This window comes from Oncorhynchus clarkii, chromosome 6, assembly GCF_045791955.1.
Source record: "Oncorhynchus clarkii lewisi isolate Uvic-CL-2024 chromosome 6, UVic_Ocla_1.0, whole genome shotgun sequence".
In the NCBI taxonomy this organism is placed as follows: Eukaryota; Metazoa; Chordata; class Actinopteri; order Salmoniformes; family Salmonidae; genus Oncorhynchus; species Oncorhynchus clarkii.
Genome location: NC_092152.1, coordinates 52,827,517 through 52,853,465, shown reverse-complemented (window position 1 = coordinate 52,853,465; position 25,949 = coordinate 52,827,517). Strand labels below are relative to the sequence as shown.

Sequence of the window (25,949 nt, the reverse complement as noted above, 5' to 3'; positions counted from 1 at the left end):
GTCATTTTCAGAAATAATCAAACCACTTTTCTTTCAAGGCTCTGCATACCTTTTATGATTCATAAATACTTTCCTAACCCTAAATAAAGATACAAGATCAGAGTATTTTGAAATCTACCAATTGGTGCTGGAAGAGACAAATATGCATATATTCAGATGGCTTTCATTCATTGATCCCTAATATTCTAAACCCATTCTCTCGATATATTCCATTGAGTCTGTTGCCAAAATAAAAATAAATAAAAAAGGTACACTGTATTTAAAGGAATGGCTTAAGATAAATGTACTGAAAACCCTATTGAATAAAAACCACACAAGTGGGAGGGTTTCAGTGGTTGAATTACATTTATTCAGCGCGCGCAAGGGAACCATGCCTGCAAAGCCCATTACGCACCTTCATAAGGTTGAGGATGTGTTATACAGAAGCTGTTCATTTCAGGATGTAGATAGCAGATGTAAAGACGAAGCGAAGTAACCAAAATACTATCCATACATTGTTTATTTAAACTATTTACTTACAACAAAAAAGAACAAGCAGGTAATGTGGTGACTTGAGCAAGCAGAAGTACAGCTAAAAAGAAACAAATATAAAAAGGTCACTTTATTATTATAAAACCCCAAAGAATTTATTTGATGAGACCCCATCCCCACTCACCCACACACCTACTGAAGCTACACTATTGCATTAGATCACCGTGACGTTGGGGTGAGATTGTCATCGGTTAAAATAATCACTCTGCGTTTTAGAAACAATCACAGTCAAAATCCCCCTTATAGCCCAATATTGTTAAGAGTATTATTTTAGTACTTATAGCCACCTATAGATGAATATCACTCAGTCAACAGTGCATGTCGGTCATGATACGGATGTCAATGTGGCCCCAGACATCATAATATACCAAGTTCCACATACAGTACATGAACACGCTACAGACATGACATAGAACACGTGACAGACTCCCGTCACAGGCAGCGTGACATCACGCCTGTGACAAAATATACAGGTCTGGTCTACATCGAACACGCAGCGGGGGCAGGGGTTTGAAAAACAAATTATTTTTTCGACTCAATATATATTTCTCAGAGCATCATAAAAACATCTTTCTGTACATCGTTTACTTTCAGCATCCTATCTGACATGATCTACCACAGGACTATGGGCGAGTGATTAAAAAGACAGACATCTCCATTATTTATTTTCTTCTACTGCTTTCTGGAGTCTTCTTTCGTGACAATGAGAAAAGGAGGAGACGAGACGCAGCAGAGGTTCACAACATCTATGGTGATCATATTCGCCCCTTGATTAAGCGAACGCAGGCGTTACACCAAAAATGTGGGTAAGCCTAAGCAAACTTGCGATTTTCAACAACACATCCTCAAAAACATCCCTATTGGGTTTCTTCGTGTTATCTGATCTCCGCTGACTAAAGCAAACAAGTGTTCCAAAGAGAGAGAAATCCCCGCGGCTCAGAGTTCTCTCCGAACCAGCTACGCCAATTGAGTTACACACCAGTCAATTGGTCTGCACTATTACCAAACTGAATCAAAGTGCTAGCACACCAATCAACGTCAAACCACTTCTGGAAGTGGCATTTAAAAAAAAAAATCTAAACATAATACATTTCCAGTGTTATGTTATCATGCTAGTTCCAAACTTGGTCTAAAAGTTACTTTAAGCCTTCTTAAAAAAAAAAGAGGACCACAACGTCACTATATGTACACAAAGCACGGGGTTAATTTCTACGTCACCTCTGTGATCTCCATCTTTGGTGATGTTAATATCTATACTGCGAGTGATACTGTAGCAGCCAGGTCTCAATCGATACCGTGGAAGTTTGAATACATGTCAAAGAGGGAACATTTTAAGTTAAAGTAAATGAACTAACTGGTGCAAGTGGGGCAAAGCAGCAAGAGTGTCTGGCATCTTATAGAAAACCAAGAATATAACTAGCCATTATAAAATGGGAGTAGTGTTTTTCTGATGACTTGCTTTACCATGAAAGGCCTTTCTGTCATAACAGGGCTCACCCGCTCACTCTCTTGATCTCTCTCGATTGCGTAGCAGAGCCAGGGTGAGTGTTTGTCCGTGAATCTTCTTTTATTCTGAGTCCTTTATTAGGCTGAAGCCTCCTCCCAAGGAGAGGAGCGAGAGAAAGGAAGAAAGACAGGGACAGCTGAAAGACCTGAGAATGTCGAGCACACTTGAAAGAAGCACCGTGATCAACAGAATGAGAGAGCGCGAGAAAAAGAGAGGAATCAGAAGAGATGGATGGGATGGGGAGAGAGACTGTTTGGTGTAGTGGGCGGGCTCATTGCCGAACCTCAACGTAATTGGCTGGGAAGAGGCCGTAGGCACCCCGGCACACACCCCTCCACCAGCCCTCGTCAATCATCTCAATGTTAGTGATGATGTCATCAGGGTCGAAAGAGATCTCGTCATCACCAGCTGGAAGGCAGACATTCCATATCAGTTGACTTTACATTCCATTGCCCTCATATTATAAAGAATGTCAAAATGGTTTGTGTATATCATGAATGCGTCCGAATTATTGTATTTTTGGGGTAATTATGAGATATTGATTAAAAAAATTAGGGCTTTGATAGGTGTGATGATCAAAGTATAGACAATAGAGGGCTTGCTTCCACTCACCTGCTTGGTAGTCATACAGGGCCACTGCGGTTAACCCCAAGTCCTCACCGTACTCATATGTCTGGGCGTCTGCAGGGAAAAGACAAAACATAAGGGGAGATTGTCAATTGGGAAAAATTCGGTCCTCTCCTTGACTCCTCCGTCCTCCTCTCCCTCGTGACCCGGAAACCGATAAGTGGTCGCCATATGTAGGAGTGTCAATTCATTAATAATAGTTGAACAGAGGAGTATGCGCCTCTCCTTGATGGCCTTTTCCACCCGAGGATACTTAAGTGAATCCTAGCGGGGAAAGTGTTGTAATCCGCCACACCCTCTTTGAATCATCTGTTGTTTTCACGTAGGATGAACGTATGCACACCATAAAAAAATACTCCAGTAATCTTTTTGTCAATAAAATGTCAGGCACTAGCTCTCCTGTTTTTACTACCTTATGCATATTTTGGGATTCCTCTGTAAATATAATTTGCCTGAATACGCGCTGCTGTAGGAGAGTTATGTCATGCATTTGTTTCCACGTTTCCTCTCTTCCCCTCCTCAGGTCAAAGGTAATCGAGGAGAGGACGCAAGGAACTGAGCGAATCCAATCGAGATTCTCCCAATGGCTTGACAGGTGAAAACAGCAAGGTAGAAGCTCATCATTAGGCTGGCTTTTACCTGGTCAGTTCTTTCAAACCAGTACAATGAAGGAGGAGGGGACATGTTTTTTTTACGAGAAAGCCAAGTTAGAAATGGAGTTCACAGTAACTCAGCATATGGCATGTGCTACTCCTCCCCTCTCGTTCACTCTCATTCGCTCACCTCCTGTCTCGTCAGGACTCTGGAAGAGTCCCTCCTCCTGGGCGGGAGGCTCCTCATACGTCTGCTCGGCAGAGGGCCGGGAGATGGGCTCCGCCTCGTACAGATCTTCCCCATTCTCCGCTGCTGCAGGATCCTCGTACACACCAGATTTCTGACACAGCCATCAGAGGGAGACACACAGTCAGATAACAGCTCTTAACCCCTGGGTCAATTCAAAAACCCTGGGTCAATACTCACAGACATGATTCAAACCGTTTTAGAAACTTCAGTGTTTTCTATCCAAATCTACTAATAATATGCAGGAAGTTGAAATTGGGCACGCTATTTATCCAAAAGTGAAAATGCTGCCCCCTATACCTTAAGAAGTTAATTAACTATTCATTTTTGGGACTTTACCTTATTTTTCTTCCTCTATGAAAATATCACAGAAAGCATGGCAAGGAAGGAAGGAAAGTCAAAGTCACAAAGTAAATGCGAGAAGAGGACTGCAGCATTGGAATAAGTCAGACCATCCTTGTTCACGCCAATGTCACTTCACTTCAAGAAGGACTGAGTCGTCCATTTTTGAAGGATGTACTCATCCATATTTTATTCAGCAAAATAACTCCTAACAAAAAAGTGATGCGCATGTTGGCATGTTAAGCAAACAGGCATTTGTGGCAGTGCAGTGATTGGTGGAAACGGTTGTCATTCACCTGGTAAACTGGGTCGGCGGCTGCAGGTACACACGAAGGTGAGGCTTGCTGGGCAGGAGGGGTAGGGCTAATGGTGGGGATGGTCTCAGAAGCCGGGGAGGCAGGCTTGGCCTTGGCTGTCTCCTCTATCTTGCGCCGCGCCTCGTCTTGCTCCTGCTTCTCTTTGGCCTGGCGGCGGGTTCTCTCCCCCTCCGCCCGCTTCTTGTCCTCATCCTCATTCTGCTTGGCGATGTTCTCGAAGCGGGCCTTGATGCTGCCCGTGCTGCTGCCGGCTAGGGAGGGATGACACAGGGAGGGCAGATCATATTCAAACCAGTGGTTCAAGTTCATATTCTGCAATGATCTTGACAAACATATCACACATGCTGATTTTGTGTTTACTTACCAGTTTCCACAGGCTTGGTCCTCTGGTAGGCAGGTCTTGGTTTCTCCACATCCTCAAAGTTACCTGCACTCTGCCATTCAAACGAGAGGGAGGAGAGTAACTACACACAATAGATAAGAAATCCCCAGTCTTCAGATATTAGGTATAGAGACAACGTACCTTATCCATTCTGTCCTTCTGGATGCCAAACTTTCCTCCAAACCCTTGGGAGTAGTCTGTAAACAGCGGAGAATAAATAGTTAGTATGCCTTTTATTCACAGGTTCAAGTGATAGTTCACGTGTAAAGTGATTTTTTTTTGGGGGGGGCATCGCTTAAAATTAAGAAAGGGATAAAGTAAACCTGTGAAAAGGGGATCAAATAAAATGAAAAAAAAGCTTAGAATGGAGGAAGGGTAGGGCTGGGCAATACATTGTGTATTTGTTGGTATCGCAAAACAGTGCACGGATAGTGTTTGCCAGTTGTCAGTATTCCACAATATTCACACTACCTCTCTCTTCTGCCAAAATCTGTAGCCATTGTTGCCTACTTGGGTTTATGTTAACATAACCCCTATTCAGAAATGTTACCATACAATAGGAATGTCCAAAAGGAATGTATTTATATGCATTTATAATACTAATTATATCCTAGGATCCTACAAGTATGTGTTCTATCTATAGACAGACAAGAGTATGTGGACAACCCTTCAAATTAGTTGATTCAGCTATTTCAGCCACACTTATTGCTGACAACTGTATAAAATCAAGCACACAGTCATGCAATCTCCATATACAAATATTGTCCACAGAATGGCCTTACTGAAGAGCTCAGTGACTTTCAACGTGGCGAATTCATAGGATGACACCTTCCCAACAAGTCAGTTTGTAACATTTCTGCCCTACTAGAGCTGCCCCGGTCAACTGTAAGTGCTGTTATTGTGAAGTTGAAACATCTAGGAGCAACAACAGCTCAGCCGCAAAGTGGTAGGCCACACGAGCTCACAGAACGGGACCGCCGAGTGCTGCAGCGCATAGTACATAAAAATCGTCTGTCCTCAGCTGCAACACTCACTTCAGAGTTCCAAACTGCCTCTGGGAGAAACGTCAGCATAGGAACTGTTCATCTGGAGCTTCATGAAATGGGTTTTCATTGGCGAGCAGCCCACACAAGCCTAAAATCACCATACGCAATGCCTACTGTCGGCTGGAGTGGTGTAAAGTTCGGCGTCATTGGATTTTGGATCAGTGGAAACACGTTCTCTGGAGAGATGAATCACGCTTCACCATCTGGCAATCCGACAGATGAATCTGGGTTTTGGCGGATGCCAGGAGAACGCTACATGCCCCAACGCATAGTGCCAAATGTAACATTTGGTAGAGGAGGAATAATGGTCTGGGGCTGTTTTTCATGGTTCAGGCTAGGCCCCTTGGTTCCAGTGAAGGCAAATCTTAACGGTACAGCATACAAATTACATTCTAGATAATTCTGTGCTTCAACTTGGCAGCAACAATTTGGGGAAGGTCCATGGCCGTTCCAGCATGACAATGCCCCCGTGCACAAAACAAGGTCCATTCAGAAATCGTTTGTCGAGATCGGTGTGGAAGAACTTGACTGGCCTGCACAGAGCCCTGACCTCAACCCCATTGAAAATGTTTGGGGTGAACTGGAATGCCGAATGCAAACTAGGCCTAATCACCCAACATCAGTGCCCGACCTAACAAATGCTTGTGGCAAAATATAAGCAAATCCTAGCAGCAATGTTCCAACATATTGTGGAAAGCCTTCCCAGAAGTGTAGAGGCTGATATAGCAGCAAATGGGGGGACCAACTCCATATTAATGACCATGATTTTGGAAAATTGATATTCGACAAGAAGGTGTCCTCATACTTTAGGTCAAGTAGTGTGTGTTTAACTATGCATGTGTATACGTATTTATGTGCATATGTATGTCTGCCTGTCTGTCTATGTACAGTACCAGTGAAAAAAGTTGACAATCATTCAAGGGTTTTTCTTAATTTTTACAATTTTCTACATAGTAAAATAATAGTGAAGACGTCAAAACTATGGAGAAAAAAAAAACAGCTTTTCACACTTCGCATTCTCTCAACCAACTTCATGAGGAATGCTTTTCCTACAGACATCAAATCAAAATGTTATTGGTCACATACTCGCAATAACATCTGCTAACCACGTGTGTAGCGAAATGCTTATGAAGGAGTTCCCGCATACGCTGAGCACTTGTTGGCTGATTTTCCTTCCTTCACGGTCCAACTCATCCCAAACCATCTCAATTGGGTTGAGGTCAGGCGATTGTGGAGGCCAGATCATCTGATGCAGCACTCCATCACTCTCTTTCTTGGTCAAATGGCCCTTACACAGCTTGGAGGTGTGTTGGGTCATTGTCCTGCTGAAAAACAAATAGTCCCACTTAGCACAAACCAGATGGGATGGCATATCGCTGCAGAATGCCTTGAATTCGAAATAAATCACAAACACTGTCACCAGCAAAGCACCCCCACACCTCCATGCTTCACGGTGGGAACCACATATAGAGATCACCATAGTACCCTCCAAACCCCGCCCTGTGCAACTGGGTACTGGACTTCCTGACGGGCCCAGGTGGTGAGTGTAGGTAATAACATTTCCATCCCGCTGATCCTCAACACTGGGGCCCCACAAGGGTGCGTTCTGAGCCCTCTCCTGTACTCCCTGTATAATGTTTACATACCCTACATTATTCATCTCATATGTATATGTATATACTGTACTCTATATCATCTACTGCATCTTTATGTAATACATGTATCACTAGCCACTTTAAACTATGTCGCTTTGTTTACACTGTACTCAATATATATATACTGTACTTGATACCATCTACTGCATCTTGCCTATGCCGCTCTGTACCATCACTCATTCATATATCTTTTGTACATATTCTTTATCCCTTTACACTTGTGTGTATAAGGTAGTAGTTTTGGAATTGTTAGTTAGATTACTCGTTGGTTATTACAGCATTGTCGGAACTAGAAGCACAAGCATTTCGCTACACTCGCATTAACATCTGCTAACCATGTGTATGTGACAAATAAATTTGATTTGAAAGACACGGCGGTTGGAACCAAAAATCTCAAGTTTGGACTAATCAGACCAAAGGACAGATTTCCCCCGGTATAATGCCCTTTGCTCGTGTTTCATGGCACAAGCAAGTCTCTTCTCATTATTGGTGTCCTTTAGTAGTGGTTTCTTTGCAGCAATTCGACCATGAAGGCCTGATTCACGCAGTCTCCTCTGAACAGTTGATATTGAGATGTGTCTGTTACTTGAACTCTGAAGCATTTATTTGGGCTGCCATTCCGGAGATTGGTAACTCTAATGAACTTATCCTCTGCAGCAGTGGTAACTCTCGGTCTTCCTTTCCTGTGGCGGTCCTTATGAGAGCCAGTTTCAAAGCGCTTGATGGTTTTTGCGACTGCACTTGAAGAAATGTTCAAAGTTCTTGAAATGTTGCGCATTGACTGACCTTCATGTCTTAAAGTAATGGACTGTCATTTCTCTTTGCTCATTTGAGCTATTCTTGCCATAATATGGACTTGGTCTTTTACCAAATAGGGCCCTCTTCTGTATGTCACCCCTACCATGTCAGAACACAACTGATTGGCTCAAAAGCATTAAGGAAAAAAAATCCACAAATTAACTTAGCACCTGTAAATTGAAATGCATTCCAGGTGACTACCTCATGAAGCTGGAGAGTGCCAAGAGTGTGCAAAGCTGTTAAGGGCAAAGGGTGGCTACTTTGAAGAATCTCAAATATAAAATATATTTTGATTTGTTTAACAGTTTTTGGTTACTACATGATTCCATGTGTGTCATTTCATAGTTTTGATGATATTCTACAATGTAGAAAATAGCAAAAAATTAAGAAAAATCCTGGAATGAATAGGTCCAAACTGGTACTGTATATTATTGCAATTGGTGATTCATTTCGATTTTGTCAATATCGTCCGGGCCTGGGGGTAGGTTTGTACAGTAGGGGTGATGTTTTGAAGGGGGACTAGGATGAGTAAAGGGCAAAGGCGCTTTAGACATTCCAAAACAGTGCTAGGGCAAAAGGGAGGAGAGTAAACTTGGCCAGCCTCTCCTTGTGCTCATAACCCAGGGCACATTGGTCTTGCTTCTCCACCTCTACCCCATACTGCCCTCCGAACCCACACTTATAGTCTGAAACAATATACAAACATATTTACACACAGTTACATATACACACACACACCCACACACACTATACACTGCTCAAAAGAAATAAAGGGAACACTAAAATAACACATCCTAGATCTGAATGAATGAAATATTCTTATTAAATACTTTTTTCTTTACATAGTTGAATGTGCTGACAACAAAATCACACAAAAATGATCAATGGAAATCAAATTTATCAACCCATGGAGGTCTGGATTTGGAGTCACACTCAAAATTAAAGTGGAAAACCATACTACAGGCTGATCCAACTTTGATGTAATGTCCTTAAAACAAGTCAAAATGAGGCTCAGTAGTGTGTGTGGCCTCCACGTGCCTGTATGACTTCCCTACAACACCTGGGCATGCTCCTGATGAGGTGGCGGATGGTCTCCTGAGGGATGTCCTCCCAGACCTGGACTAAAGCATCCGCCAACTCCTGGACAGTCTGTGGTGCAACGTGGCATTGGTGGATTGAGCGAGACATGATGTCCCAGACGTGCTCAATTGGATTCAGGTCTGGGGAATGGGCGGTCCATAGCATCAATGCCTTCCTCTTGCAGGAACTCCTGACACACTCCAGCCACATAAGGTCTAGCATTGTCTTGCTAGACCATTAGGAGGAACCCAGGGAGGAACCCAGGGCCAACCGCACCAGCATTTGGTCTCACAAGGGGTCTGAGGATCTCATCTCGGTACCTAATGGCAGTCAGGCTACCTCTGGCGAGCACATGGAGGGCTGTGAGGCCCCCCAAAGAAATGCCACCACACACCATTACTGACCCACCGCCAAACCGGTCATGCTGGAGGATGTTGCAGGCAGCAGAACGTTCTCCACAGCGTCTCCAGACTGTCACATGGGCTCAGTGTAAACCTGCTTTCATCGGTGAAGAGCACAGGGCGCCAGTGGCGAATTTGCCAATCTTGGTGTTCTCTGGCAAATGCCAAACGTCCTGCACGGTGTTGGGCTGTAAGCACAACCCCCACCTGTGGACGTCGGGCCCTCATACCACCCTCATGGAGTCTGTTTCTGACCGTTTGAGCAGACACATGCACATTTGTGGCCTGCTGGAGGTCATTTTGCAGGGCTCTGGCAGTGCTCCTCCTTGCACAAAGGTGGAGGTAGCGGTCCTGCTGCTCCTACGGCCTCCTCCACGTCTCCTGATGTACTGGCCTGTCTCCTGGTAGCATGCTCTGGACACTACGCTGACAGACACAGCAAACCTTCTTGCCACATATCACATTGATGTGCCATCCTGGATGAGCTGCACTACCTGAGCCACTTGTGTGGGTTGTAGATACACTGGCAATACTAAAGTGCCTATAAGAACATCCAATAGTCAAAGGTTAATGAAATACAAATGGTAGAGGGAAATAGTCCTATAATTCCTATAATAACTACAACCTAAAAAACTTCTTACCTGGGAATATTGAAGACTCATGTTAAAAGGAACCACCAGGCCTCCTGGGTGGCGCAGTGGTTAAGGGTTCTGCAGCGCCAGCTGTGCCATCAGAGTCTCTGGGTTCGCGCCCAGGCTCTGTCCTAACCGGCCGCGACCGGGAGGTCCGTGGGGCGACGCACAATTGGCCTAGCGTCGCCCGGGTTAGGGAGGGCTTGGTCGGTAGGGGTGTCCTTGTCTCATCGCGCACCAGCTACTCCTGTGGCGGGCTGGGCGCAGTGTGCGCTAACCAAGGTGCACGGTGTTTCCTCCGGCGCATTGGTGCGGCTGGCTTCCGGGTTGGATGCGCGCTGTGTTAAGAAGCAGTGCGGCTTGGTTGGGTTGTGTATCGGAGGACGCATGACTTTCAACCTTCGTCTCTCCGGAGCCCGTACGGGAATTGTAGCGATGAGACAAGATACTACAACAATTGGATACCACGAAATTGGGGAGAAAAAGGGGTAAAATTTAAACAAAAATACAAAAAAAAAAAAAGGAACCACCATATGTTCTCATGTTCTGAGTAAGGAACTGAAACATTAGCTTTCTTCCAATTAGTTTTTGCATTATTTAAACCAAATTGAACACGTTTCTTTATTTACTTGACTTTTTTTTATTTAATTGATTTTATTTATGTATTATATTTAGTTAAAATAAGATTTCATTCAGTATTGTTGTAATTGTCATTATTACAAATAAATAAAGATTATTTATTTAAAAAAAAACTGTATTATTTTTTTATTTTTTTTTTAAATGGGCCGATTAATCGGTATCGGCTTTTTTGGTCCTCCAATAATCGGTCGACCTCTACTTAAAACGCAGGTAAAACTAAATGCATGCTATTCAACCGATCGCTGCCCGCACCCGCCCGCCCGACCAGCATCACTACTCTGGACGGTTCTGACTTAAGTATTTGTATTTGTCCACATATTCTAGGTGTCTGGCTAGACTGTAAACTCTCCTTCCAGACTCATATTAAACATCTCCAATCCAAAATTAAATCTAGAGTCGGCTTCCTATTTTGCAACAAAGCCCACTTCACTCACGCTGCCAAACATACCCTCATAAAACTGACTATCCTACCGATCCTCGACTTCATTCCTTCCAGTTCTCTGCTGCCAATGACTGGAACGAATTGCAAAAAATCACTGAAGCTGGAGACTCATATCTCCATCACTAACTTTAAGCATCAGCTATCTGAGTTATCTGATCCTCTGGTCTAATGAAACAAAAAGTGAACTATTTGGCCATAATGACCATTGTCATGTTGTGGGGGTGCTTTGCTGCAGGAGGGACTGGGGCACTTCACAAAATAGATGGCATCATGAGGAAAGGAAAATGATGTGGATATATTGAAACAACATCTCACGATATCAGACAGGAAGTTAAAGCTTGGTCGCAAATAGGTCTTCCAAATGGACAACATCCCCAAGCATAATTCCAAAGCTGTGGCTTAAAATGGCTTAAGGACAACAAAGTCAAGGTATTGGAGTGGCCATCACAAAGCCCTGACCTTAATCCTATAGAAAATTTACACGGGTCCTGCCGCACTCAGGCCTAACACACAAAGACGTATGCGCACACACATAGCGATACTGCGTTACTACAAACATTAAATAAAAGCACACACACACATACAGAATTACAGTACATAACACACACAGCAAATGAAAAACTTTATCAACAACTTAAACCAAAAGAACCAAGGTGCTATGCACATCCAGTAAATCCAGCCTGAGCACTAGACTGATCAGTCCTCCTTACATCTAGCTCTATCTGTTCTCACTTCCTCTATTATAAACCTGTGGCAGATGCCATGCCACCAAACAAAGGAAGTACTTTAACCTCATTGACTCAATAGTAAAACCACAAAATGACCACATTTGTAAAAAGTGAGTGTTGGGTGGGTTAGGATGTGTACACAATTCCTGTGTGCGTTTTCCTGCTACTAAGGCTAGGTGGAATAAAATGCATGTCAAACCAAACACAGGTACCTTTCTGCGACTCGTGGAGCTGCAGTTTCTCCTGGTGGTCCCATCCCACGGCTGACTTGTCCTGTCTGTCCGTCTGCACACCAAACTTGCCACCAAAGCCCTTCACGTAATCTTTCAGGGGCACAGAGAATATTAGCATTTATACTAAAGCGCAAAGTAGGTAGGCCCAAATTGGACAATTCCAATGGCTGATTGGCATGCAGTACAATACCGGATAACATACTTGATACAAATCTACACTACAAAATGGCTACCGTAGGCCCTCTGACATGTGTCCCAGAGCCACCATCTCAACCATTGTGTGACCAACACCTGGGCTGTAAACACTGCCTTGGTGCAGTATAGGTAACAATGGAAGGTCACCTTTCCCTCCCTCTGATACCAGCTGATACCCTCAGCCTGGGATTGTGTAACCAGGGAGGAAAAGCTAATGATAAGGCAACATGTTTCCAGGCCTTTGGGAGAGCTTGAAAACAAGATCCTACAAGCAGAACTATTTAGCTACTATGATATTTGGGGCACTGTAGGAGAGAGAGAAACAAGTCTGATCAGAGCTGAAGGGGGTGTAGTACATACTTGTCAGATATCTACGACCCCACACTGTCTTGCCTCAACCCACTTGTTACACAGGCACAATAGGGGGGGAATGTGTGTGCGCTTAAGGCTTCGGGGGGTACACCATGCATACTGTGTACTGGGGTATTTGGAAAAAGCCACAGGATGGTTTTTCAATGTCATTGAATCTATGTTTTAATAAATATGAACATTTGTAGCTACTTTAATACCTGTGGTCAACTTGTGCAATAAGCAAGGAGATAAAGATCACTTTGACGTCGGCTGATGTAAAAAGGGCTTTATAAATACATTTCTTTCTTCATTTCACCTGTCACATCACTTTTCATTATGAAGCTTACCAGTAGTCCTGAAGTCACGTGGTGTTTGTTTACAAGCACAGAACAAGATCAGAGCCTTGTTGAGGCACTCACTGTTGTGCAGCATGCTCCAGGTGATTTATTTACAGTGAGGAATTCCTAACTAAATGTTTGCCAGCTAGAAATGTTATAACTATTAAGTTAACTGTATAAATGTGCTAAATGCTCTGCAGTTGTGCATTGAATGTGATAATTTAGCTATTTGGCTAACTTCCTCCAAAATCAAGCAGTCACTTGGTAACAGCAGAGAATCACCTCTTGGATCAAGAGCCTTGCTGTCCAATATTTGGTTTGTGGGTGCAGCAAACTGTGAGTAGCATTTTTTTGTTACTTGTATAGTTTAGGTCAAAGTTCACAATGTGCTTGTTAGCATTTAGTTAGCCTTCTCTGTGGGATTTTACATGTACTTGTTAGCATTTCTAACCTTTCAGAATACAGAGTAGCAGTTGCGTTTGAAAACAGTGCTCCTTCTGTTCAGTGCTGGTATTACTGAATATCCTGATATGGCAAAAGGTATGACAATCTGGATACCGCCCAAGCCTAGTATATGCTAGACAAAGGGGGACACACCTTTCTGAGACTCGTGCTTCTCTGTTTTGCCCTGGTACTCAAAGCCCAAGGCGCTCTTGTCCACCTTGTCCGTCTCCACTCCGAATTTCCCGCCAAAACCTTTGGTGTAATCTGGTGATACCCAGGAAAATGTTTGGAAAAAAAGCAGATATAGTTAATCATTTGGGGGGATTTTTTTGTTTGTTGGGCTTGCCCCAAAGGCAGACAATCCAGAGTTCAGTCAAGGTATCATCTGGATACACATTCTATATCCTATATACATAGGCAAGTGTTAGTCACTGACATACAGTCCAAAAACCATGTTTAGCTGGAACTGCACAGCAGCTGATCAAGCTAAAGCACAACAATGCCATGAATTTGGCAGCCTAATATTTAGCAAGAACACTGCAACACTGTAAACCAGTGGGCTTCAACCCTGGTTGTGGAGAACTACAGGATGTGCAGGTATTTGTTCCAGCCCAGCACCAAACAACATATCATCAAAACCTTAAGCCGAATTAGTTGTGTCAGAAATGGGCCGGAAACTAAAGCCTGCACATCCTGTCAGGTTTTCCCACAAAATAAGTGCCGTTTAAGTAGAAATTGTGCACAAATATTGAATTTTAAAAGCATGTTATATTAAATGAAGTGCCCTTTAAAATAGACCACATGGATATTTAAATAATATTTAATATTAATAAAGGCTTCAATTAATACATTTTTATATACGAATAAAGGCTTGCTAAAGCGCCAAATTCAGCCTTTTGATATGTCCCACCGTCAACCCTGTCACTTCTAGGAAGATTTAAACCCACTTCAAATAAAATAAAAATGTACCAAAGTTTCACCATCACTGTAAAGTCCTCGTCATTTTGTTGCTTTGACAAAGTCATTTCTGAAGATTATTTATTTCATGTGATTAGTCATTGATGTACAGTACCAGTCAAAAGTTTGGATACACCTAATCATTCCAGGGCTTTTCCTTATTTTCTACATTGTATAATAATAGTGAAGACATCAAATCTATGAAATAACACATATGGAATCATGTACTAACCTAAAATAGTGTTAAACAAATCAAAAAACATTTCATATTTGAGATTCTTCAAAGAACTTGGAAGGTTTCCTCAAGCGCAGTCGCAAAAACCATCAAGCGCTATGATGAAACTGGCTCTCATGAGGACCACCACAGGAAAGGAAGACCCAGAGTTAGCTCTGTTGCAGAGGATAAGTTCATTAGAGTTACCAGCCTCAGAAATTGCAGCCCAAATAAATGCTTCAGAGTTCAAGTAACAGACACATCAACTGTTCAGGGGAGACTGCCTGAACCAGGTCTTCATGGTCGAATTGCTGCAAAGAAACCACTACTAAAGAACACCAAAAAGAAGAGACTTGATTGGGCCAAGAAACACGAGTAATGGACATTAGACCGGTGGAAATTGGTCCTTTGGTCTGAGGAGTCCAAATTTGAGATTTGTGGTTCCAACCGCCGTGTCTTTGTAAGACTCGAGAGTAGGTGAACGGATGACCTCCACATGTGTGATTCCCACCGTGAAGCATGGAGGAGGTGGTGTGATGGTGCTTTGCTGGTGACACTGTCTGATTTATTTAGAATTCAAAAGGCACACATAACCAGCATTGCTACCAAAGCATTCTGCAGTGATACACCATCCCATCTGGTTTGCGCTTAGTGGGACTATCATTTGTTTTTCAACAGGACAATGACCCAAAACACACATCCAGGCTGTGTAAGGGCTATTTAACCAAGAAGGAAAGTGATGGAGTGCTGCATCAGATGACCTGGCCTCCACAATCACCCGACCTCAACCCAATTGAGATGGTTTAGGATGAGTTGGACCGCAGAGTGAAGGAAAAGCAGCCATCAAGTGCTCAGCATGTGAGAACTCCTTCAAGAATGTTGGAAAAGCATTCCTCATGAAGCTGGTTGAAAGAATGCCAAGAGTGTGCAAAGCTGTCAAGGCAAACGGTGGCTACTTTTAATAATCTCAAATTTGAAATTATATTTGGATTTGCTTACTACATGATTCCATGTGTGTTATTTAATAGTTTTGATGTATTATTCCACAATGTAGAAAATAGTAAAAAATAAGAAAAACCCTGGAATGAGTAGGTGTGTCCAAACTTTTGACTGGTACTGTACGCCTGTCCCTCATTTTAAGATTTTAACGCCATTACTTGAACAGAACTCTCGTTTTAATATGGTGAAACTATTCATTTTTTTTAACGAAACACTAAACATCCAATAGTCACGTCAACCCTGTTGCACATAACAAGCTTCAACCCTGTTCCCGGTCAACCCTGTTCCTTTATTTGACACTTAATATAGTCATTTTTGCTGACCACTGCTGTAAAATAATGTAACCAATGAGTAAAAAAAAAAAGAAGCTCAGTCATCAACATGCCTGGCCTTGACCTGCATACAAACACACAGAGCGTGGGCGGGTGTTTGCGTGGGTAGGGGGGTACAGCAAGGCAATGATACATCCTCTGTGGCAGGTTTTGCCTTTATAAACAGTGTGTGTGTGGATATGTGTGCAAGACACCAGGACAGACTGTATTTCCCTGCTTTGCCCTCAGTGTGTGTGTGCACTCATTTTATGCTTCACAAACCTTTCTGGAACTTACATTCGTGCACAAAACGGCGAAAGTTATGTGTGGGTGTGTCCATGCACAAATGGTGTGTGTATTACTCGCTACACAAACCTTTCTGAGAGTCGTGTTTCTCCGTTTTGCCCTGGTATTCAAAGCCCATTGCAGTCTTGTCCACGCGGTCTGCCTGCACCCCATATTTACCCCCAAACCCTGTGGAGTAGTCTGCACATCAAAGCAGGGGGAGGGGTCAAAGGTCAAGAAAGAAGCAGGGAGTGGTGGCTGCAGTGATGAATGCTCAATCCAAAATCAACCCCTAGCCCATACCATCTAGGCACTACAGTAGGTCTGGTGTAAAATTCAGAATCAGAGTGTTTAATAGAATAGGTGTGAGCCATATGGGTAAAGCCTATCCGAGGGCAAGGTGGAGCTGTTGTCATCTTGCTTACACTTATGTAGTCATTTTAGATCAAGTGCCTTAGGCAGTAGGAGCTAGGGGTTCATTTGGAATTGAGCACATAGCGCTATCAACTAAAGTGTGGTGAGGAACAATAGTGGTCACAGCATGGAATCACAGGAGTGCAGCTGGAGTGGGGAGCACTGAGAGCCAAGAGCATACTCACTCACACGGATGCCACTCACACCCATCCTTATACCATAAAGGTCTGGCTGGGCCAGATACTATTACATCCAGATGGCTTACAGAGCACACAGTTCTGAACTATGTGAAGTGTAAACAACTAGGTTGTATTCAGAATGCTCAGGTCAGTTTGGCCTTTTACACCCTACAGTTAGGACTTGTGGGGACTAAGGATCGTGAGCTGATCTTAGAAAACATTGAACTGTTCAACTTGTGTTGTTTGTCCGTTTTAACAGACCGTGTAAAAATCACCTTTCTGCGACGCGTGTTTCTCAGTCTTCCCAGCATAGTCAAACCCAACGGCGGACTGAAAAGGGAGAGGAGATCTCCATGTTGAAGTTAACAAGGTAACCAGTCAAAGGAGAATGCAGCATTTCTCAGCACCATCATCCAGTATATTTTCATGCTATTCAAGAATTCTCATCTAAATGACATAACTTGAGAGATGGGCACTAACACAAATTCTATTATTGTTAAGTTAGCATTCGGACCTAAAATCGCTGTGTGTTCATGAGTAGGGTAAGGAGTTTTTCCTGACCATGTGACCTGACCATGAGAGCCCAATGTGACCTGTGATGAGCGTACCTTGTCAACGCGGTCGTCCTGCACTCCAAACTTCCCCCCGAAGCCTTTGGATGTGTCTGTCTGAGAGCAGTGCTTGGACAGCTTACTCTGGTACTCATGGCCCACAGCAGACTTGAGAGAGAGACAGAGAGATGGACAGGGAGAGAGGGGTGAATAAATGCAAACAGTGGGAGGCTGACTGCTGGGTATGCAGTGGTTTGATCAGGTGTTGACAGCTGAGTCACACACAGACACAGAGTGGGGTAAACAGTGATGGGTCATAACATTCACAACACACTGACCAGTGTGCAGGCAGAGTGAGAGAGAGGGGGGGGGTCAAATGGCCCCGTGCCTGCTCACAGTCACACCCTGTTCACACGTTACACACACACACAAACAGTAAAGCAGTGCACATAAACAGAGAGAGAGAGCGATAGAGGGCTAAAGCATTGTGGATAACAACAAGACTCAAACAGCAATGATTAGCTCAGCTGCTTTTGCCACAAATCACAGTCAACGCACGGCAACATTTCTGTGTGTGTGTTTGTGTGTAAAAGTTAACATATCAGTAGGAGACAAATGCAATTGCCAATATTATGCCAATCAGGTTAAATGAATTCCATTCCAAAATAAAAATTGAATCAAATTGCTGTGGTCTGAGGGGCATTTTCCATTCTAGTAATTCTATTACTATGGTCACCATTCACCTTGTCCATGCGGTCCTGCTGCACCCCAAACTTGCCCCCATAGCCGTCCGAGGCTTTGGGCATGGCGGCCTGCTCCTTCTGCCTAAGGTCACTGTGCTCGGACGACACGTTCTCACGCAGCTTGTGGATACTGGAGAGGGGGTAGGAGGGAAAAGATGGGGAGGAAGGAGAGAAATAATGGGGTAAGAATGACTGTGGGCTCCACTGTGGTTCACTGACCATCCTAAAAAAAAATGTACAACTTTTTTTTAAAGTTAACTGAATAATGAAATGACCAAAGACGTATAATCATCGACAGGTAGACAATGTGAAGATCATGATTACAATGCAGTTGAAATGATCATGTTTGAAATGGTACTGACGCTGATTATGAAAACTGTTGTTGATGATAAGAATGATGAAGGCAGCAGTAGTACTCACTTAATGTGTTCCTGGTGACCGGAGCCTTCCACAGTCTTGGCCCCCCAACGCTGTTCCTTCTCTGAAACGTCATTCTGTTGGCAAGGAAACAAATCAAATCAAATTTTATTTGTCACATACACATGGTTAGCAGATGTTAATGCGAGTGTAGCGAAATGCTTGTGCTTCTAGTTCCGACAATGCAGTAATAACAAGTAATCTAACTAACAATTCCAAAACTACTGTCTTGTACACAGTGTAAGGGGATAAAGAATATGTACATAAGGATATATGAATGAGTGATGGTACAGAGCAGCATAGGCAAGATACAGTAGATGGTATCGGGTACAGTATGTACAAATGAGATGAGTATGTAAACAAAGTGGCATAGTATAGTATAAAGTGGCTAGTGATACATGTATTACATAAGGATACCGTCGATGATATAGAGTACAGTATATACGTATGCGTATGAGATGAATAATGTAGGGTAAGTAACATTTATATAAGGTAGCATTGTTTAAAGTGGCTAGTGATATATTTACATCATTTCCCATCAATTCCCATTATTAAAGTGGCTGGAGTTGAGTCAGTGTCAGTGTGTTGGCAGCAGCCACTCAATGTTAGTGGTGGCTGTTTAACAGTCTGATGGCCTTGAGATAGAAGCTGTTTTTCAGTCTCTCGGTCCCAGCTTTGATGCACCTGTACTGACCTCGCCTTCTGGATGATAGCGGGGTGAACAGGCAGTGGCTCGGGTGGTTGATGTCCTTGATGATCTTTATGGCCTTCCTGTGACATCGGGTGGTGTAGGTGTCCTGGAGGGCAGGTAGTTTGCCCCCGGTGATGCGTTGTGCAGACCTCACTACCCTCTGGAGAGCCTTACGGTTGAGGGCGGTGCAGTTGCCATACCAGGCGGTGATACAGCCCGCCAGGATGCTCTCGATTGTGCATCTGTAGAAGTTTGTGAGTGCTTTTGGTGACAAGCCGAATTTCTTCAGCCTCCTGAGGTTGAAGAGGCGCTGCTGCGCCTTCTTCACAATGCTGTCTGTGTGAGTGGACCAATTCAGTTTGTCTGTGATGTGTATGCCGAGGAACTTAAAACTTGCTACCCTCTCCACTACTGTTCCATCGATGTGGATAGGGGGGTGTTCCCTCTGCTGTTTCCTGAAGTCCACAATCATCTCCTTAGTTTTGTTGACGTTGAGTGTGAGGTTGTTTTCCTGACACCACACTCCGAGGGCCCTCACCTCCTCCCTGTAGGCCGTCTCATCGTTGTTGGTAATCAAGCCTACCACTGTTGTGTCGTCCGCAAACTTGATGATTGAGTTGGAGGCGTGCGTGGCCACGCAGTCGTGGGTGAACAGGGAGTACAGGAGAGGGCTCAGAACGCAACCTTGTGGGGCCCCAGTGTTGAGGATCAGCGGGGAGGAGATGTTGTTGCCTACCCTCACCACCTGGGGGCGGCCCGTCAGGAAGTCCAGTACCCAGTTGCACAGGGCGGGGTCGAGACCCAGGGTCTCGAGCTTGATGACGAGCTTGGAGGGTACTATGGTGTTGAATGCCGAGCTGTAGTCGATGAACAGCATTCTCACATAGGTATTCCTCTTGTCCAGATGGGTTAGGGCAGTGTGCAGTGTGGTTGAGATTGCATCGTCTGTGGACCTATTTGGGCGGTAAGCAAATTGGAGTGGGTCTAGGGTGTCAGGTAGGGTGGAGGTGATATGGTCCTTGACTAGTCTCTCAAAGCACTTCATGATGACGGATGTGAGTGCTACGGGGCGGTAGTCATTTAGCTCAGTTACCTTAGCTTTCTTGGGAACAGGAACAATGGTGGCCCTCTTGAAGCATGTGGGAACAGCAGACTGGTATAGGGATTGATTGAATATGTCCGTAAACACACCGGCCAGCTGGTCTGCGCATGCTCTGAGGGCGCGGCTGGGGATGCCATCTGGGCCTGCAGCCTTGCGAGGGTTAACACGTTTAAATGTCTTACTCACCTCGGCTGCAGTGAAGGAGAGACCGCATGTTTTCGTTGCAGGCCGTGTCAGTGGCACTGTATTGTCCTCAAAGCGGGCAAAAAAGTTATTTAGTCTGCCTGGGAGCAAGACATCCTGGTCCGTGACTGGGCTGGGTTTCTTCCTGTAGTCCGTGATTGACTGTAGACCCTGCCACATGCCTCTTGTGTCTGAGCCGTTGAATTGAGATTCTACTTTGTCTCTGTACTGGCGCTTAGCTTGTTTGATAGCCTTGCGGAGGGAATAGCTGCACTGTTTGTATTCGGTCATGTTACCAGACACCTTGCCCTGATTAAAAGCAGTGGTTCGCGCTTTCAGTTTCACACGAATGCTGCCATCAATCCACGGTTTCTGGTTAGGGAATGTTTTAATCGTTGCTATGGGAACGACATCTTCAACGCACGTTCTAATGAACTCGCACACCGAATCAGCGTATTCGTCAATGTTGTTATCTGACGCAATACGAAACATCTCCCAGTCCACGTGATGGAAGCAGTCTTGGAGTGTGGAGTCAGCTTGGTCGGACCAGCGTTGGACAGACCTCAGCGTGGGAGCCTCTTGTTTTAGTTTCTGTCTGTAGGCAGGGATCAACAAAATGGAGTCGTGGTCAGCTTTTCCGAAAGCTTTTCCGACAAGGAGCAAGGGGTCAGCGGAGAGGAAAGAGGGAGGGAAAGAGTAAGGTATAATGGGGAAAGAGGGGAGGCAGAGGAATATGGAGAGGAAGAGGAATAGTCAAAGAAAGAGATTTAGTGGGCACGGGGTAAGGAGAGGAGATGGTGAGGTGTTAATAAAATGAAATAGCAAAAACAGGTGAAAAACATCCGCTGCTCTGGACTGAAATCGGACTTCATTACCACGGTTGATTTACCTCAAAGTCTGGGTCTGTCTCCCAGTCGTCACCTCCGTCATCCACTGCCACGGTGACGGACTGACCTGCTGCTGCCTTCCACATCTGGGGAGAATACACTGGTTATACTGGCTCACACGCTCAAACATACACACACTTAGCTACTTATGTCCGATAATGTGACAGCCGGAAATGATCGGCCCAACTTTCCTGTGAGCTGTTAGTTTCTAACATTGTGTTGGTAGATCAATATTCTAATCTTCCTATGAATTTGATATGACATTCAGATGGGTTTCAGGTCCTAAAACATCAGCAGACAATTGAAAACACTAATAATAATCATCAACCAGTAAGAAGTTTTTCAAATGCTGGGATGGGGCTTTTTTGGGGGTTGCCTTTGGCCAATATCCAGCACCCAAGTCTCAGCGAGAAGGGCCACTTTTAAGACCTAACTCAGCACAAGACTGGCATCTGTGATCATCAAGAAGTTCAAGGAGAGCGGTTCAATTGTTGTGAAGAAGGCTTCAGGGCGCCCAAGAAAGTCCAGCAAGCGCCAGGACCGTCTCCTAAAGTTGATTCAGCGGCGGGATCGGGGCACCACCAACACAGAGCTCGCTCAGGAATGGCAGCAGGCAGGTGTGAGTGCATCTGCACACACAGTGAGGCGAAAACTTTTGGAGGATGGCCTGGTGTCAAGTAGGGCAGCAAAGAAGACACTTCTCTCCAGGAAAAGCATCAGGGACAGACTGATATTCTGCAAAAGGTACAGGGATTGGACTACTGAGGACTGGGGTAAAGTCATTTTCTCTGATGAACCCCCCTTTCCGATTGTTTGGGGCATCCGGAAAAAAGCTTGTCTGGAGAAGACAAGGTGAGCGCTACCATCAGTCTGGAAACTCCCCAGACCTTAATCTCATTGAGAACTTGTGGTCAATCCTCAAGAGGCAGGTGGACAAACAAAACCGCACAAATTCTGACAAACTCCAAGCATTGATTATGCAAGAATGGGCTGCCATCAGTCAAGATGTGGCCCAGAAGTTAATTGACAGCATGCCAGGGCGGATTGCAGAGGTCTTGAAAATGAAGGGTCAACACTGAAAATATTGACTCATTAAATCAACTTCATGTAATTGTCAATAAAAGCCTTTGACACGTATGAAATGCTTGTAATTATACTTCAGTATTCCATAGTAACATCTAACAAAACATAGCTAGACACTGAAGCAGCAAACTGAGTGGAAATTAATATTTGTGTCATTCTCAAAACTTTTGGCCATGACTGTAGATTGGGCGTTTAGTTCGAAAATCTACGTCCATGATACAAATGCAAGACAATTGGTTAGCTAGAAGAAAGAGAAGGACAAAAAAAAATAATCAGGCAGCTGTGCACTCACAATGTAGTTAACTAGTATTTCCGCGTTCTGTAGCTGGACTGGGCCACTGTACATGGACAATGCAGCAGCAACAGCCATTAAAATGTGCTGCTTTGTCAAAGGCACATGTGAGAGATAACAAACAAATAACATGGACATAGCTTGTAAAGTACCTACATTATTAGCATTTGCTTGATTGTTGATCTTTACCAAACCTTGCGACATATTTCAATTTGCAGTGGTTTAAGTGGGATCAGAAAAGACGGTACAGGGAACGAGATATTTCTATTCGAAAATGACACAAATGAATAACAAGCGTAGCTAGATTCTAGCTACTAAACATAAAATAGTAATAGTATTTCCTGTTCCAGTTAGCTAGTTCTGCCTTGTTTCGAAAATGATTTAGCCACAGGCACTAGTCAAGCTCGAACTGTTTTTTTTTAAAATTCATCCTGCATTTCATCCTGCAAAGCGCTCGAGCGCGAAGTAGTTAGAAAAATTTATATTTTTACCTCAATGACTTACTTTTATGAAAATTCCCTGCTGTCAAAAATATATTTGAGATGTGAAAATAATGCACCTCTTGACAGTCCTCGGGGTGTGATGGAATATTCCTTTTGGCGAGCTCTCTTCCGGCTCTCCCAATATCCCACTTCCTGCTTGGGGAGTGACGCAGTTCTCATAGAGCTAGACAGAGGACTCAATTTTGCCGAAAATGTTGTCCCAAAATGAAATACATTTTTACTTGAAATCCAATATTTTATCAAATCTCTTGAATTGGTCAATAACAAAAACAAAAACAAAAAACACTGCATTCTTACAACTCTGTCATAGCTTTGTACAACTGAAACACCTGGCCTCTATTTTATTTTGAGGTACTTTAACTCTAGAAATTAATTATTGTGATTTTTATTTTTTAACTTTAATGTTATTTTACCTTTCTTCAGAGAAAATATACATGTAGTGATGTATATATATATATATATATATATATATATATATATATATATATATATATATATATATACACTCTTATACTCTTATTTTGCAGAGTTCAAAACAACTGGGAGCTCGGAACTCAGAAATCTCAGACTTCAGTGCGTTCAAAACAACTGGGAACTCGGTAAAAACGATCTCTATCTGGGAAAAATTTATTTGACAGTCATTCAGCTCAGAGTTCCAAATCGGAAACTCTGGCCTCTTTCTAGAGCTCTGACCTGAAGATCACTGACATCATGATTTGACCTCTTTCTCAGAGTTCACCGTTGTTTTGAACACGGCATTAATATCTATGCCATTATAGCAGCATGGGCAGTGTCATTGAGGCAATCTCCATTTTGAAGTATTCAATCATAAAATATATATATATATATATATATATATATATATATATATATATATATATATATATATGTATATATATCAATCCAAAACCATCCCACTCCTTCAGTCACAGTTCAAATCACATCCATAGACAGACTCAGGGGCCTGTGAGGACAGAGCATTCATCGAAAGGATTCCTTGTTATAACTCTGCTGTAAAATCCCTGAAGCCTCTTTCACATTAACCATAAGCACTCAGCGGGGAAGGGAAAACACTCCTTCGAGGGAGATGGTGGAAGGGGGAGAGACCCGACCAACTTGGCTTGTTGAGTTAGTAGGGAGGAGTATGGAGACGGTCAACGTCAAAGGTAGAAGGGGGAGCCGGAAATGGCGGTGAGTAGTGGGGATGAAATGGAGTCAATGGATGAAAAATTTGGTGAAGCAACAGCTGTGCTGGAATGTGAACAATATGGGTGTCAGTTCTGATGGTATGGAGAGGGAGGATGAGGGTCAAGGACTGGAATGGTCGGTAGTGGAAAGACATAGGAACAAGAGAGATCATGATACAGAAAGCAGTGGAGCTTCTAGTGAAGAAAGCAGAAAGCAGAAAGAGAGCCAAGGTAGGAAGCAAGAGTAATAATGTGTTGGAGTGGAAAGTGGTGATGGTGTTTGATGAGATAACAGGGCCTCATTTACACCCTATCCAACTAACTAAGGCTGTAGAGAAAGAGATAGGTTGAGTCAAATTATTTTGGTTCATTGGAAATGGTAGGTTGTTAATATTTTGTGGTAGCCAGGCTCAGCAAGAAAATATTCTGAAAATGGAAAAGCTTAATGGGAGGAAGTGTCACGACTTCCACCGAAGTTGTTTCCTCTCCTTGTTCGGGTGGCGTTCGGCGATCGGTGTCACCGGTCTTCTAGCCATCGTAGATCCACTTTTCATTTCCATTTGTTTTGTCTTGTTTTTCTACACACCTGGTTTCCATTTCCCTCATTATTTGTTGTGTATTTAACCCTCTGTTCCCCCCACGTCTTTGTGTGGAATTGTTTGTTGTATGTGCTTGTGCACTGGTGCGCGTCTGTTTTTTTGTACCCATATTCTGTTGTATTTTTATGCCGTTGGTTTTTGGATTAAACTGCTCCGGCTACTACCTAGTTCTGCTTTCCTGCGCCTGACTTCCCTGCCACCAGTTACGCACCACTTTACAGGAAGATTAAAAGCCATGTCTCTAGTGCTTATGATAGATTGAGGGAGTCATCACTGGGGTCCCTATACCTATGTCCATGGATGATATTAAAGAAAATGTGAAGGGGGGAAGAAGGATTGAGGCCAAAAGATTGATCAGTAGGAAAGAGGGTCAAAGAAGTGAAAGCCTATCAATACTTAGCATGTGGCATGTGGTGTTGAACGCTGAGCTGTAGTCAATGAATAACATTCTCACATAGGTGTTCCTTTTGTCCAGGTGGGAAAGGGCAGTGTGGAGTGCAATAGAGATTACATCATCTGTGGATCTGTTGGGGCGGTATGCAAATTGGAATGGGTCTAGAGTTTCTGTGATAACAGTGTTGATGTGAGCTATGATCAGTCTTTCAAAGCACTTCATGGCTACAGATGTGAGTGCTACGGGTCGGTAGTCATTTAGGCAGGTTACCTTAGTGTTCTTAGGCACAGGCACTATGGTGATCTGCTTAAAACGTGTTGCCATTACAGACTCGGACAGGGAGAGGTTAAAAATGTCAGTGAAGACACTTGCCAGTTGGTCAGCACATGCTTGCAGTACACATCCTGGTAATCCGTCTGGCCCTCCGGCC

The 25,949-nt window shown here is 43.7% G+C and overlaps 1 protein-coding gene across 4 annotated transcripts; it reads right to left on the bottom strand.

The window, feature by feature from the left end:
- Positions 1 to 326: 326 nt before the first annotated feature.
- LOC139411281 (src substrate cortactin-like) lies at positions 327 to 23,478 on the bottom strand. 4 transcript variants are annotated; one of them, XM_071157359.1, is made up of 15 exons: positions 23,396 to 23,478; positions 21,464 to 21,547; positions 18,602 to 18,675; positions 18,182 to 18,311; positions 17,496 to 17,606; positions 17,163 to 17,217; positions 16,385 to 16,495; positions 13,682 to 13,792; positions 12,180 to 12,290; positions 4,688 to 4,743; positions 4,529 to 4,598; positions 4,144 to 4,415; positions 3,449 to 3,599; positions 2,651 to 2,719; positions 327 to 2,446 (listed from the first exon to the last, which is right to left on the bottom strand). In XM_071157359.1, exons 2-15 carry the CDS (start codon positions 21,545 to 21,547, stop codon positions 2,310 to 2,312), a joined length of 1,542 nt encoding a protein of 513 aa, XP_071013460.1. In that variant the 5' UTR covers positions 23,396 to 23,478; the 3' UTR covers positions 327 to 2,309. The 4 variants fall into 4 exon arrangements, with proteins under 4 accessions (XP_071013460.1, XP_071013459.1, XP_071013462.1 ...); XM_071157358.1 differs by having other exon boundaries at positions 23,341 to 23,470; XM_071157361.1 differs by lacking the exon at positions 16,385 to 16,495.
- Between the last annotated feature and the right edge of the window lie 2,471 nt (positions 23,479 to 25,949).

Coding starts and splice junctions, on each gene's coding strand:
- LOC139411281 (XM_071157359.1), bottom strand. CDS start 21,547: ATGTGGAAGGCAGCAGCAGGTCAGTCCGTCACCGTGGCAGTGGATGAC. Junction 12,291..13,681: donor GAAGCACGAGTCTCAGAAAG/GTGTGTCCCCCT, acceptor TGCCCCTGAAAG/ATTACGTGAAGGGCTTTGGT. Junction 4,416..4,528: donor GACCAAGCCTGTGGAAACTG/GTAAGTAAACAC, acceptor ATCCCTCCCTAG/CCGGCAGCAGCACGGGCAGC.